This window comes from Protopterus annectens, chromosome 1.part1, assembly GCF_019279795.1.
Source record: "Protopterus annectens isolate FY-2018-M chromosome 1.part1, PAN1.0, whole genome shotgun sequence".
Taxonomy (NCBI): Eukaryota; Metazoa; Chordata; order Ceratodontiformes; family Protopteridae; genus Protopterus; species Protopterus annectens.
In genome coordinates this window covers 962,378,384-962,390,575 of record NC_056726.1, presented here as the reverse complement: position 1 = coordinate 962,390,575, position 12,192 = coordinate 962,378,384, and the positions used below count along the sequence as shown (strand labels likewise).

The 12,192-nt window shown below is 41.7% G+C and overlaps 1 protein-coding gene across 1 annotated transcript in view; it reads right to left on the bottom strand.

The window, feature by feature from the left end:
* LOC122808259 overlaps positions 1 to 10,317 on the bottom strand; it is a 189,455-nt gene extending 179,138 nt beyond the window's left edge. The window contains exon 1 of the mRNA XM_044079226.1: positions 9,523 to 10,317. Coding sequence (XP_043935161.1) covers positions 9,523 to 10,131 — 609 coding nt within the window. The 5' untranslated portion in view covers positions 10,132 to 10,317. The remainder of the gene's footprint in view (positions 1 to 9,522) is intronic.
* Positions 10,318 to 12,192: the final 1,875 nt, after the last annotated feature.

Genomic DNA, 12,192 nt, shown 5'->3' with positions numbered 1-12,192 from the left:
TCCAAGTGAACATCCCTCACTGGTGTCAGTGGTAAGGATTGAGGCTCTTTGATTACTGGCCCAGAGGAAGGAAGTCACTGTCATCTAGAACATTCCATATGCCTTGTGTCTTTGCTAATCAGTAGATGGAACAAAAAAAATCCTTCTTTTTTTTTTAAAGAGCAAAAAAGCAGTCATTAGTCTTGTAGGATTGTTCAATTTTGGACTTTAGAAAGTGTTTCTGTGTATAAACATTGTATAAAGAAATTCTCTTTAATCCAAGAAGATGAGAAAAGTAAACATACTGGTTAAAATAAATGAAAAGTCTAAGAAGATGAGAAAAGTAAATATAGCGGCTAAAATAAATGAGATAATTACAGAATGGGGTTAATAGCCACTACATTTGCTGGAACTGAACTGTTTGAGAAAAAGCTATAGTTTTACAGAGGTCTAAACACTGAGCAGTGTTAACAACTTACAACATCAACAGCAGGTTTAATATACCAATACAACGTAAAGAGACATTCTCAAAATAAAAACAGTGATATGGCTGATGTAGCTTCTATAAGTAAAAAATAAGACCTTAACTAACCAACTTGACAATATTTCAAACAAAGGTATGATCAATTTACTATTACCTATATTAGTACATTAAATAAGTTCAAAAAGATAATCTTACTCTCTGAATTCAACTCCAGACTTCAGTTGCACTCTGGGTAATGTCAGGGGCATCAAATCCAAATGGCTGTATACAAGACCTCAGTCACTAGCACTGCCACAGTCCGCTATCTTCAGAGTGCTTAGTTTGTCACAGCTATGTCCACCAGAGGACTGCAGCAATGCCATGCAATGCATGAAGCTAAGAAGCTGGCCCTCCAAACAGTGCTCACACAGGACTGCCCTGATCCATTTCACAAGCACCAGCAGCCAAGAAGGCCTCAGTGACTATGTTTGCTTAGGGGAAAGCTAGGGCACAGGGTGTTCAGAGAGGTCACAGAGAAAGTCTCCTGGATAACCCCATTATAGTTCTGACATACTGCTTGGTACCACCAAAACTGACAGTTAAAACTTACTCAGGCTATGCTAAACAAGGTTAAAGAAGTGCTTTCCACTATTGAGAAAATAAACAGGTGATAGAAGTAACACTTTGAAAAAATTCTCAATTCACAGGACATGCCTTACTTCCAGAAGGCAGTGCTTGAAAACTTTGATGAGCTGGGGTCCAACACTGTAGCTGATGTCACCATGGTGGTCAGAAGCTATTCACAGTAACAATGCAGGTGTCAATGTTATCTGTCCAGAAATATCAAAGACACTAGCCAGGGCTAAGTAGATGTGGTTAATGCACATCTGCATTGTTACACAGAAGGCACTGCTCTTCAGCTGGCAAACTGGTGTGGCTGTGTCAATCTTTAAAAAAGAAAACACCACTTCAGCTGGCAAACTGGTGTGGCTGTCTCAATCTTTAAAAAAGAAAACCAGGGTGCTTGTGTGTTCAAACTATAAGAAGAACACATACCCTGATCTCCCTGAAAAACATTGTGTCAAGTTATTAAACAAGACTCTTGTTGGTAAACAATCCTTATATTAATAAGTAAAAATGCTTATTTCCTCCAGACTGTGTACAAATGGACCAGATCATAAGCAATGTGCACCTGTATTATGGATCATGTAGTTTCCCAGCCCTGTCTGCAGCTGCTTTATGGACTTCAGAAGGGGCTTATGAATGCAAGCTCCAGCATGTACACTGGGAGTGCCTGTGAAAATACAAGGTACCTAGCCTGCTGCATGCTATTCATTCCATGTATGAACACATAATTATGTTCAGATTCTTAGTATTCATTTTTTCTTGTTTTTTCCCCACCATTGCTTTACATTGTACATTATATCCCCAGCTTTTGCAGCATCCATCTCAAGTCAGGTTGCACAGTCTGACTTGCACCAAAAGAGTCTACCTACCAGGAGAGCACCTGCATGTGGAGCTCTATCTATGCTTCATGCAGATGCCCTTAGGGCTGCACCTCTCCGCACTACAGAGCTCAACCGGTCAAGAGAGGTGCTGTCATACTGAAAATGATTAGGGATTTTTTCTACGCCTTAGCCGAACCCCTTGCACTACTGGGTGGTATAATGGTGTAGTGGTCAACATTGTCCCTGACAGCAAGAGGTTCTCTGGTTCGATTCTTGGCTGGGATGCCTTCTGTGTGGAATCTGCATGTCCTCCCTGTGTTTGCGTGGGTTTCTTTCTGAATATCCCATGTTCCACAGGGAAGAAGTATATCCTGGTGGTAGTAGAGTATGTTGCTAGATATCGGGCACTCTGATTTTGTCCCACATTCTAAAGACATGTCTGGAGCATTTGTCCCCGGGCCTCCACTGAAAATAGGCTCTGTCCTAGTCAGACATTCCTAGTCAACAAATGTTAAATAAATAAATAAATAATACTATCTACCTTGACTGTGTGCTGGGCAGACCGTGAGTTGTAGCTAGAGGGCATGCCCACATGGCCACAGCAGCCATGCTTTCTCAGCTCCTCTGCTCACCACAGAGTGGCAACCTTTCTCTGAGACCTAGCTTCGACTATGGCTTTAACAGAACAACCATCCAGCATGTTCTTTCCCTACAGGATAGGAAAGCCCATGTTTTCCTGCTGTGCTGTCAAGTTTCCTGAGCAACCAACTGAACTCTGGTCACCTGAGCCATAGTCAAGGCTTTACCTCTACACATCACTGGCACTGTATCATCAATCCTGTTTCTGGTTTTCAGATGCAGCCACAGTTGGGAGGATGCCTGGTTTTGGGATCTAGATATGGCATCTCTATTATTTGCAAAAGAAGCTGCCGCTTTGACCCTATTTGACACTGACCTATGAAATGTAATCAAGTGACACTGTACTGAGTGTTAAAAAGCTGGGATGAGAATTAGCACTTCCAGATCCAAGGCATTGGTGGTCTCCAGGAAAAGAATGAATTGCAATCCGGTGGGAGGAGCAGTCCTTAGTAAGAAGTTTAAGCACTTTAAGGTCTTGTTCATCAGTGATGGTATGGTGGTGAAAAATCAGGCTGGGGCTCAAGTTGCAGTCTTGTGGATGCTGAAATAATCTGTAATGCTGAATCAGTGAAGCAGCAGGTGCGCTCTGAAGCAACATTCTTGGTTTACAGACAGATGAATATCCCTATCCTCATCTAGATCAGGAGCAGTGAATAGTTCCAAATGGCATCCTAAGTTCAGCTGTATAAATCGGGCCTCTATGCAAAGCTACTAGGCTTACTGTCTGTGACACAGTGAGGATCATGGTGACATGCTGGAGAAGTTACATTTCTGAGTGGGCTGGGAATTTTTTGGGCATCCCTCAGGAAAAGCTGAAATGTGCAACTGGAAAAATGAATGTCTGGACTGCCCTGCCTAATCTATTCTCACTGCAAACCTTACCAGGAAAAATGGAAAGAGAGTTAGTAGCTTACACAGAGAGAAGATAAATACATACTGTTTGCATCACATTAGATTTCTACAACCAAAAAATAACATGATGTTCGCACAACAGATTTTTCAAAGATTTTCACAGAAGTTTTTGAATGGTGGTGGTGGGAGGGGTGACAGTGAAATGCATTAAATGGCCAGTAATGACATACGAAAAATACAATCCAGACTGGGCCTTAAACTGGCCGTTTTTCATCAGTGCTCTACCCCAGTACACAAAAACAAACAAAAAAATCATCATCATTATTATCATTAATTATTCCCTTTTTTTCCATTCTAGATAGGGTCAGGGTGCCATGTTACTTGTCGCCATCTCTACTTATTCAGTGCTAGTCTACTACCTTCTTCGACATTCATGATCGACTGTCACAGGTCTTCCCTCACACAATCCATTAACCTCTTTGCTGGATGCCCTTGTTTCCTCTTGCTTTTCTGTCTGTCCCAGATCTTCTTCACCAGATTGTCTTCCACTTTCCTGCACATGTGCTTGAACCACCACAATCTGTTCTCTTTGACGTTTTCTGCAATTGGAGCTACTATGGCTTCTGTTCTTATGTCCTCACTTCTTTGTCTGTCTCACAGTGTGCATCCTACCACCCTTCCCAGGCACATCATCTCCATCACCTCAAGCTTCCTCAACTGCTCTGCCTTTACTTCCCAGGTATCTGTACCATACAGTAATACTGGTTACACCACTGTTTTGTACACCTAACTTTTCAGCTTCTTTGGCATTCTTCTGTCATACACTACTTCTGACACTCTGTGCCAGTTGATTGCAGCCCCTCTGATTCTAGCTCTGACCTCCTCATTCAGACTTCTCTTCTCCTCAACCACCCCTTCCAGATACTTGAAGTCGTTAACCTGTTCCACTATTCTCCCTTCTATTCCAATTTTCAGCTTCTTCTGATTTCCTCCATTTGCTGCTATTACATTTGTCATATCTGTACTCAGTCGCATCCCATGTGCCTTCAGGTTTGCATTCCATTCCCTACCCTTTGCTGATGTTCTTGCTCAGAGTCTGTCTGTAATGCCACATCATCTGCATACAGCAAATTTCTCAATCTGCCCCCTCTGACCTGTTTGTCAATGTAGTCTATCATCAGTATGAACAGCAGTGGGCTCAGAAATTAACCTTGATGCGCACCCACTCTCACTGGAAAGCCATCTGTAAGACCAAACACTGTCTGTACTTGAGTCAGTGAATCCTTGTACATAACTTGAACTAATTCTACTAATGTTTCTGGGACTTCGAACCACCACGACTGCCAAAATCAGCTTTCTTGGAACCTTGTCATATGCTTTCTCCATGTGTCTAGCTAGGCATACCCAGTTGGACTCTTTCCTCACTTCTAGATTCTTCTCAAGTATCTTCCTAACTGCAAACATCGGGTCAGTTGCGGTGCATCCCGATCTGAGTCCTAACCACTCATTTCCCATCTTACTTTATACTCCTCTGCATATTCATCAACCACTCTCTCCAGAACTTTCATGCAGTTTGATATGAGTTTGATGCCTTTATATTGCCTGTAGTTGTGAATATCCCCTTTGTTCTTAAACACTGGCATTAACATGTCCAGTCATCTGGGATAAGTCTTTTTCTCCATTCTGCTACGAGTACACTCATGAGCCATTTCTTCCCTATCTCACCCAACATCTTGAACATATCTGGTGTGACTTCATCTGAGCCTGCTGCTTTCCCTGACTTCATTTTCTTTAGTGCTGTTCTTACTTCTTCTAGGCTGGGCTCCTTCTCTTCGCTCCTCATAGGCTGTGTCTGGGGTAGTACAGCTTCTGTGGGGATTTCTTCATTCAGAAGATGCTGGAAGAACTCTTTCCATCTGCTTTTGATGTCCTGTGGACTGGTGAGCAGGTTGTTGCTGGCATCACGTATGAAAGGTGTCTGACCACCTTCTTTATATTTCTGTCTTTGTCTTCCTGCTGATAGAGTTTCTCTATACTTTGAGTCACTTTGCAGAAGCTGGTAGAGTGCCACTGATGCCTTTTTCTTTACTATTGCAACTCCTGTCTTTGCCTCTGTTAGCCAATCAGTATTTCTTCCCACCCTGGTCTGTCGTTTATATCTCCCACTTTTTCCTGCACGCCTTCTTTCTTTTGATGACTTCCTGGACTTCTGCATTCCACCAACAGCTTTCCTTACGTACTTTATTTCCACACCTGGCCTGACTGCATATCTGTTCTGTAGCTATAGTCCTTACACATGGTGTTTTAAGATGCTGCCATTCTTTTTCAGCTCTGCCTATTTCCTCTTCTTCTTGAGGTGCTACAGCCCTGAGTAATTATTTGAACTGTTGTATTTCTCTCCAATCAACTGCCAGGTTTTTAGCCTGGTCCCTGTTGAACTTAGAGCCTTCTCTGACACTGCTTGCAGCTGATTGTCGCAACCAATGGTTTATGCTGTGGGCCAAATGTTTCACTGGTGATGACTTTGCAGTTGCAGATTTTACTCCAGTGCCCTTTCCTTACTAGAAGAAAGTCTACCTTAGTTGCATGTTGGCCACTCTTGAATGTGATCTTGTCATTGTCTCTCTTTCTGGACCATGTGTTGGCTACCATAAGCCATATGACAGAGAGAAGCCTAGAATGGCCTCTCCTTCTTTATTCCTGTTGCCCCATCCATGTAGTCCCAGACATTTTTCATATCCTTTTCTATGTGTCCCAATATGTGCATTCAGCAATTTTCATATCCTGTTCTGTCTGCCCCAATATGTGCATTCAGGTCACCCCATTATCAAAACCAGTTCCCATTGTCCGGCTTTATCTAGTAGGTCTTGCAACTGCTCTTTTCCTCACTATCACAAGTCTGCTGTGGGGCATATGCTGAGATTATGAACACTGCTCTGGCATTATGCTGGAGTCTGATTGCCATGAATTCTGATGACATCCCTCACTGTCTTCTGAAGCCTCACCCTCACAATTCCCATACCATTTCTAGCCCGTCCTTCTCCTGAGTAGTAGATTCTGGATCTTGGATCCCAAGTGGCTTTGCTGCTTTGCCTTGTCTCCTGGATATATAGGATGTCCAGCCTCCTTACCATCATGTAATCACTTTCCAGCCTCGTTCAGTGAACCTAGATTGAGTTAGTTTACATCAGGCAGGTTGACTGGTTTTACATCCAGCTTTTACTCAACAGAGCTATCCCAGGTAACTGGACACTGGCCAGCCAGTAGTTTATTGGTGCTGGGCATTATGGCAGGCACACATTGGCCAACAGAGGCACATACACCTCTCCCATTGTTAGCATGGGTCCTTGATATAGGTCCCACAGAGACTCAGTGTGAACATGGAAACCCCAAACATGCATTGGTCAGGATAAAACCTTGTACCTTGTACAGGGGAGGTGAAAACCTTAACCATTATGCAACTGGTCTCATTAAATAGCAAAAAAAAAAGAAAAAAAAGAAACACACAGCCAGTGGTATAACACAGTTTTGCATTGCTTTGTAACTGGAACTCTCAACTCTTATTCTCTCTGTCTTAAATAAATAAAAACTGCTTTATGCTGCTTTATTAAGTTTAATATTAAAAAATTATGGGAGATGACAAAATTCCAGCTCTTAAAAAAAAAGATAAAATAATTGTTTACTTTGATATTTTTATTTTATAACATCAGAGTATGATTTCAAAATTTCAGCCAAACTTGTATAAAACTATTTATGCTTGTCTGATACTTTGAAATTCCAAAATAGGGTTGGCAAAGACATCTGGTGTAAGCAGGAAAGTGACAGAAGGACCACCATATCCAACATTCATTTTTATAACCTTAAGCTATAATTAATCATTATTAAGTAAACAAATGCTAAATGTCAGAAAACCTGCAAAGAATAAATTTAATGCAGATCTAGCAAAACACAGACAGACATTATGTAATGCATAAGTTACTTAAGGTAAAAGCATTTCTATTTGACAAAAAAGTTGTCAAATGGGATAGGCCAAGTAGGGCGTTACTGTAGCGTAATATATTTACGCACAGTGAAGTTCTGCAAAGATCTTCAGGAAAATCACTTATGCATGAGCACATTAGGGCATCATATTAGTCTCTTGTTGCACTACGTTCTGTTATGCGTTGTAAAGAGAATTAGCAGCCTCCCAAAACCCCCTACAATACTACCAAAATGCAGCATTGGTAGAAGGCAGGAGTCCCATGACAAAGTTTTACAAAACATTGAATTACAAGTCAGTGCAGATAATAAAGCAATGACAGCAACACATTATTATACAATTATCTGTCAACAAAGCTCGTGTTTCTCTGACAGAATGTTTAACTTCCTCTTGACATAATATCCAGCTATTTATCCTCAGACTGACACCATTTAAAGAAGCAAGTTTTGACTGAAAATGCACAACTGGCATTATTTCACTACACGTACTCCCCCCACCCCCAAGAAATAATGGACAGTGTTAAGTAAATTTACAAGAAGTTACTAGGACTACATGCATCTACAATCTGTATGTTCTGTTAATATCATTGGCTGGGGGGCTTTCACCCTCTTGAGACTCTCTCTCTTTAACATTAGCAGGGTGGAGATTAAGAAGGGCTATCAGCTAAGAAATGTAGCTTGTAGATATGGTTAATTCAGGGTATGTATCCAAGAGCATGAGCATTTCATTCAAAAATAACCAGATTCACAATCTTATTCCCACGATAATCTACATGGGGTGGGAACATAGGTATAGTAAAATAATGTTGCATAACCCTGGAAGTGTACATCAAGCAAATCTATAGACATAGACTCAGCCATGATATTCAAGAAGGCTATATTAACTGCTCATCATGTTATCTCAAGGACCAAGAAGAAAGAAAAATCAACCTGGAAAATAAACCAGGGTCATTTGTAAACAATGGTGCCTTTTACCTAAACAAGGATGGCAAACTAAAATATTTCTAATTAGTATTTGTTTTCTAAAGTATTACAGTGTTTTTAAATACAACTGTTTCCATCACTCAGTAGGTATAATCCTCTCCTGTGTGTAGGCAGAAATTTACATATTGTACTCAAACCTAGCACTATTGCCCCACCAGTCAAATATTTAAAATGTAACAAGACCACAGAATGTTGCTCCTAGACACATAAAAAAAACCACATTGCTTTCAGCTGTCAGCAGTTATATCCATAAAATGGTTATTTTTACAGGTGCATTCCTTTCACAGAAACACGTTTTGAATAGCTCTATACTGTACACAGTAAACACCCTGTGTCCTTTGAATACTATTGTTTCCAAGAGTAGGGTTACCACCTGTCCCACTTTGCGAGGGACAGTGCCTCTTTGGGCAGTTGTGTCCTGACAAAAAATTTAAAAAATGTCAAATGTCCTGAGATTGTAGGACAAAATTATTTCCTAAATTTTATGGAATAGTTGCATAAAACAGTTATTCTGTATCTATAATACCTAAATGTTATAAGTAACAGAATAAGCAACATAAATGCTACAATAATAAGCTTTTATTTAGGCAAAAAAGTTAAGTTCTATCCTTTGTACTGACCGTGAGTATGTGTCGGCCTGTAAAATCTGATGTTTGTACCAAAAATGTCCCACTTTGGCCATTTGAAAAGGTGGCAACCCTATCCAAGAGACACTACAAAAATATACTCATTCAAGTACACTCAATTAGCCTAGGTATGTCCTTGGCACGCAAATAAATAAATAAATGATCACGAATTTTACTAAGGTGGAAGAAGAATTCAGAGGCAAAAATTCATGGATAATTCAGGGGTATGCTGCACAGCAGTAGTGAAAAATAAAATAATTAGTAATATTTTTAGTCAAGATCAGCCTAGCAAGCAACAACATCTGGATGATAAAACGACGTGCAGAATTTTGTGCATCAAGTCCAGCTGGAAATAATAAAACTTGCACGCAGGCAGACAATATTACCGTGCAGTACTATATGTGGGACCACCTCCGAGTAAGGGTCACACCAAAGCCTTGACCCCATATAAACAAAATTTGCATTTCTGTGTACATAGATCATATGCACACCTCTCTGTGTTACGTTTGTTATTAAATAACAGTGCATATGACTGCTGCAAGTGTTGACTTACCAACCCGCTTGTCCGCTGGCTGCCCACCTCTTTAGTGAACTTGTTGTTCTTCTCAGGTGGACACTTGCCCCAAGCCGCGACAGGTGGATTTGTTTCTAGTTTACACTGTCTGCTCGACATCCGAGTATTCCCTGAAACTGCCCCCTCCGAAACGACAGCAAGTCGATCCCTAGTATCCAGCCTCTGATGAATGAGGGGTGTGGAACTAAAACTGGGTCCGTTGTACACTTGCATAGTATCACAAAAGCTGTAAGTGTTTGACCGAGTGAAGGTATTTTTCGGAAACGTCCTGCTAGACTGAAGCTCGTACTCGTCGTATTTGTGCAATATTCTATCCAGTTCTGCATCGATATCTTCCTCATCCTGGAATGAAAAATCCGAGTCGCTTTCTTCTTCACTGAGCCAAGCTGGCTCGCCTCTGCTTCTCTTGGTATAATCTACAACTTTGGGAAGGGTGTGCGCGCGGTGCCCGAGCTCACCTCCCTGTTCCACCGCGCTCTTACCTCGCGCCCACTCCGCTTCACTGCGCGTGAATGGCTTCTCAGCCTCGCGCCCGTTAGCGTTCGGATGGCTCGCAACTTTTTTTCTTCTGCTGGATCCGCTACCCATACTGGTCCTCTGTCTATTCCACGTTGCAGCTGCTGTTAAGGCTGGGGCTGTTTATACAACTTTCTCCATGCATGGTAAATGCCTTTGGGCTTGGTACCGTAGTGGTGCAAAAGAAGCCCCAGGAAGCACTGCTGGTGCGAGCGCTCCGTAGCAGATACCCAGTCACCTTGCTCACCCACAGCTCTGGTGGCGGTTTTGTTCTATTCTGTAAATGTTTAACTTCTTACACTAACAGAGGAAAGTCATTCGGGGCCAACGACCAATGAGGACAGACGGGGAGGATCAGAGAAAAGGGAAAACATTTACTCCGCCGTTTGCTGGTGATAAAAACCGCACATGCTGAGGCTCGCCTGGCTCTAAATGCAAGGTGGGTTTGGTTATATCACTGCACACAAGTTATAACAGCTCACAAATACGTGGTCAAGAGAAAGCTTCTCAGAGTGAAGCATATCAGATCTTTTTTAACCTAAAAATGAAGTAGGCTACGCTTCTATATAGCCGTTTAATTAACTAGTGTGTGAACCGCGGAACATGGACTTTATTATTATAAATAAACATGCTGAATTTGACTAGCTAGCAACTGTCTGTTTAGATTACAACTGAAGTGTGTGCGTTCTCTGGACCCCGACGTAACAGCCCTTTACCTCATGCTTTCTTTAGCAAAGTTTGTTCTACAGTGTGTAACTAATGGGCAAAACGTGTTGACTGAGTGGCAAGTGGAACAAAGGTGTGACAACAAGCATACCTCTCATCCTCTTAGCGCAAGAAATCTGAAAGATTCCTAAAATAATGGGGGGGGGGGGGGGGGGGCAAAGGTCCAAAAATCTGGTTAGTTTGTGAATACGGTTCTTATAAACTTAGAAAGTTGCTAAAATAACAGGATTTTTGTTAGCATGCATTTCCAAAAGATTTGAAGTCTGAAACTCAGTACATACCATTATTTAGTGAATTAATGCCTCAGTGATTTGCAGAAGATCACAAATTTTAGGAGGAATAGACCAAACATATGAGACAAAAATGTGGACGTTATGTGAAAATCTACACATTTGAGGGGTATGGTGACAAGTGATCAAAGCTCAAAGAAGAACACAAAATGGCATTTAGTGAGCCAATGTTATTACAGTATGTGTAACTGCTGTCCAGTTTGGAGAACATTTAGGACATAATCCATCACAACAGTACCCACTGTAGGAGGCATAACTACTTGAATTAGTTCAGTGTAGCTAGCTGGAAGACTAACAGCCAGAGAATTATACACTGGAGAGTTTAAGTCTGTAACAGTTGTTTTAGAAGGCATGTCAATTAACTGAAGTTCTTCTAAAAACTGTTACTCTGAGCCTCATTATGTCACAGTGACTGCAACATTTTATACCCATCCTCAACCCTGTTTTCCTATTTTGCATATGGGATCGGGGTGTCACTTCTACAGTGACAATCATCTCGAGCCAAGGTTTACACCGCCGGGTGGCTAGCCCTCATACCACTCACTCGCACACACAGCCAATTTTTAGTGTCCAATCCACCTACTGCATGTCTGTGGAATGTGGGAGGAAACCGGAGCACCTGTAGGAAATCCACGCGACCGCAGGAAGGATATGCAGACTCTGCACAGAAAGCACCCAAACTGAGAATCGAACTGGAAAACCTCTTGCTGTGAGGCAACAACGCTAACCGCTGTAGCCACATAAAACTAGTATTCCAGAATTTCCTTGAAATCGAAACCTAGATGTAACCTACTTGACCCTAGAAGGTTGGAGCTAGTTGGAGATACTCCTTTGTTAAGCTGCTCTCTATAATAGCCATCATTTAATAGGTTCATAGGTAGGTACTAGACTATCGGCTTTGGGGCCTATATAAGCCTAGCCAAAAAAGTTCCCTGGCTTTCGCCACCCAAGAATGTTATTTTCCTGCGCCCCTGTCTAGCAGAGCCACAGAACTGATCCCCGGGGTGAATTTCCTATTTCCCATCCAGTTTGTCAAGATTTTTCTTAAAGAGGGCTAATGAGGAGCTTTGCTTGACATGAATGGGTAGTCTGTTCCAGAGCATGGGAAGTCTCTGGG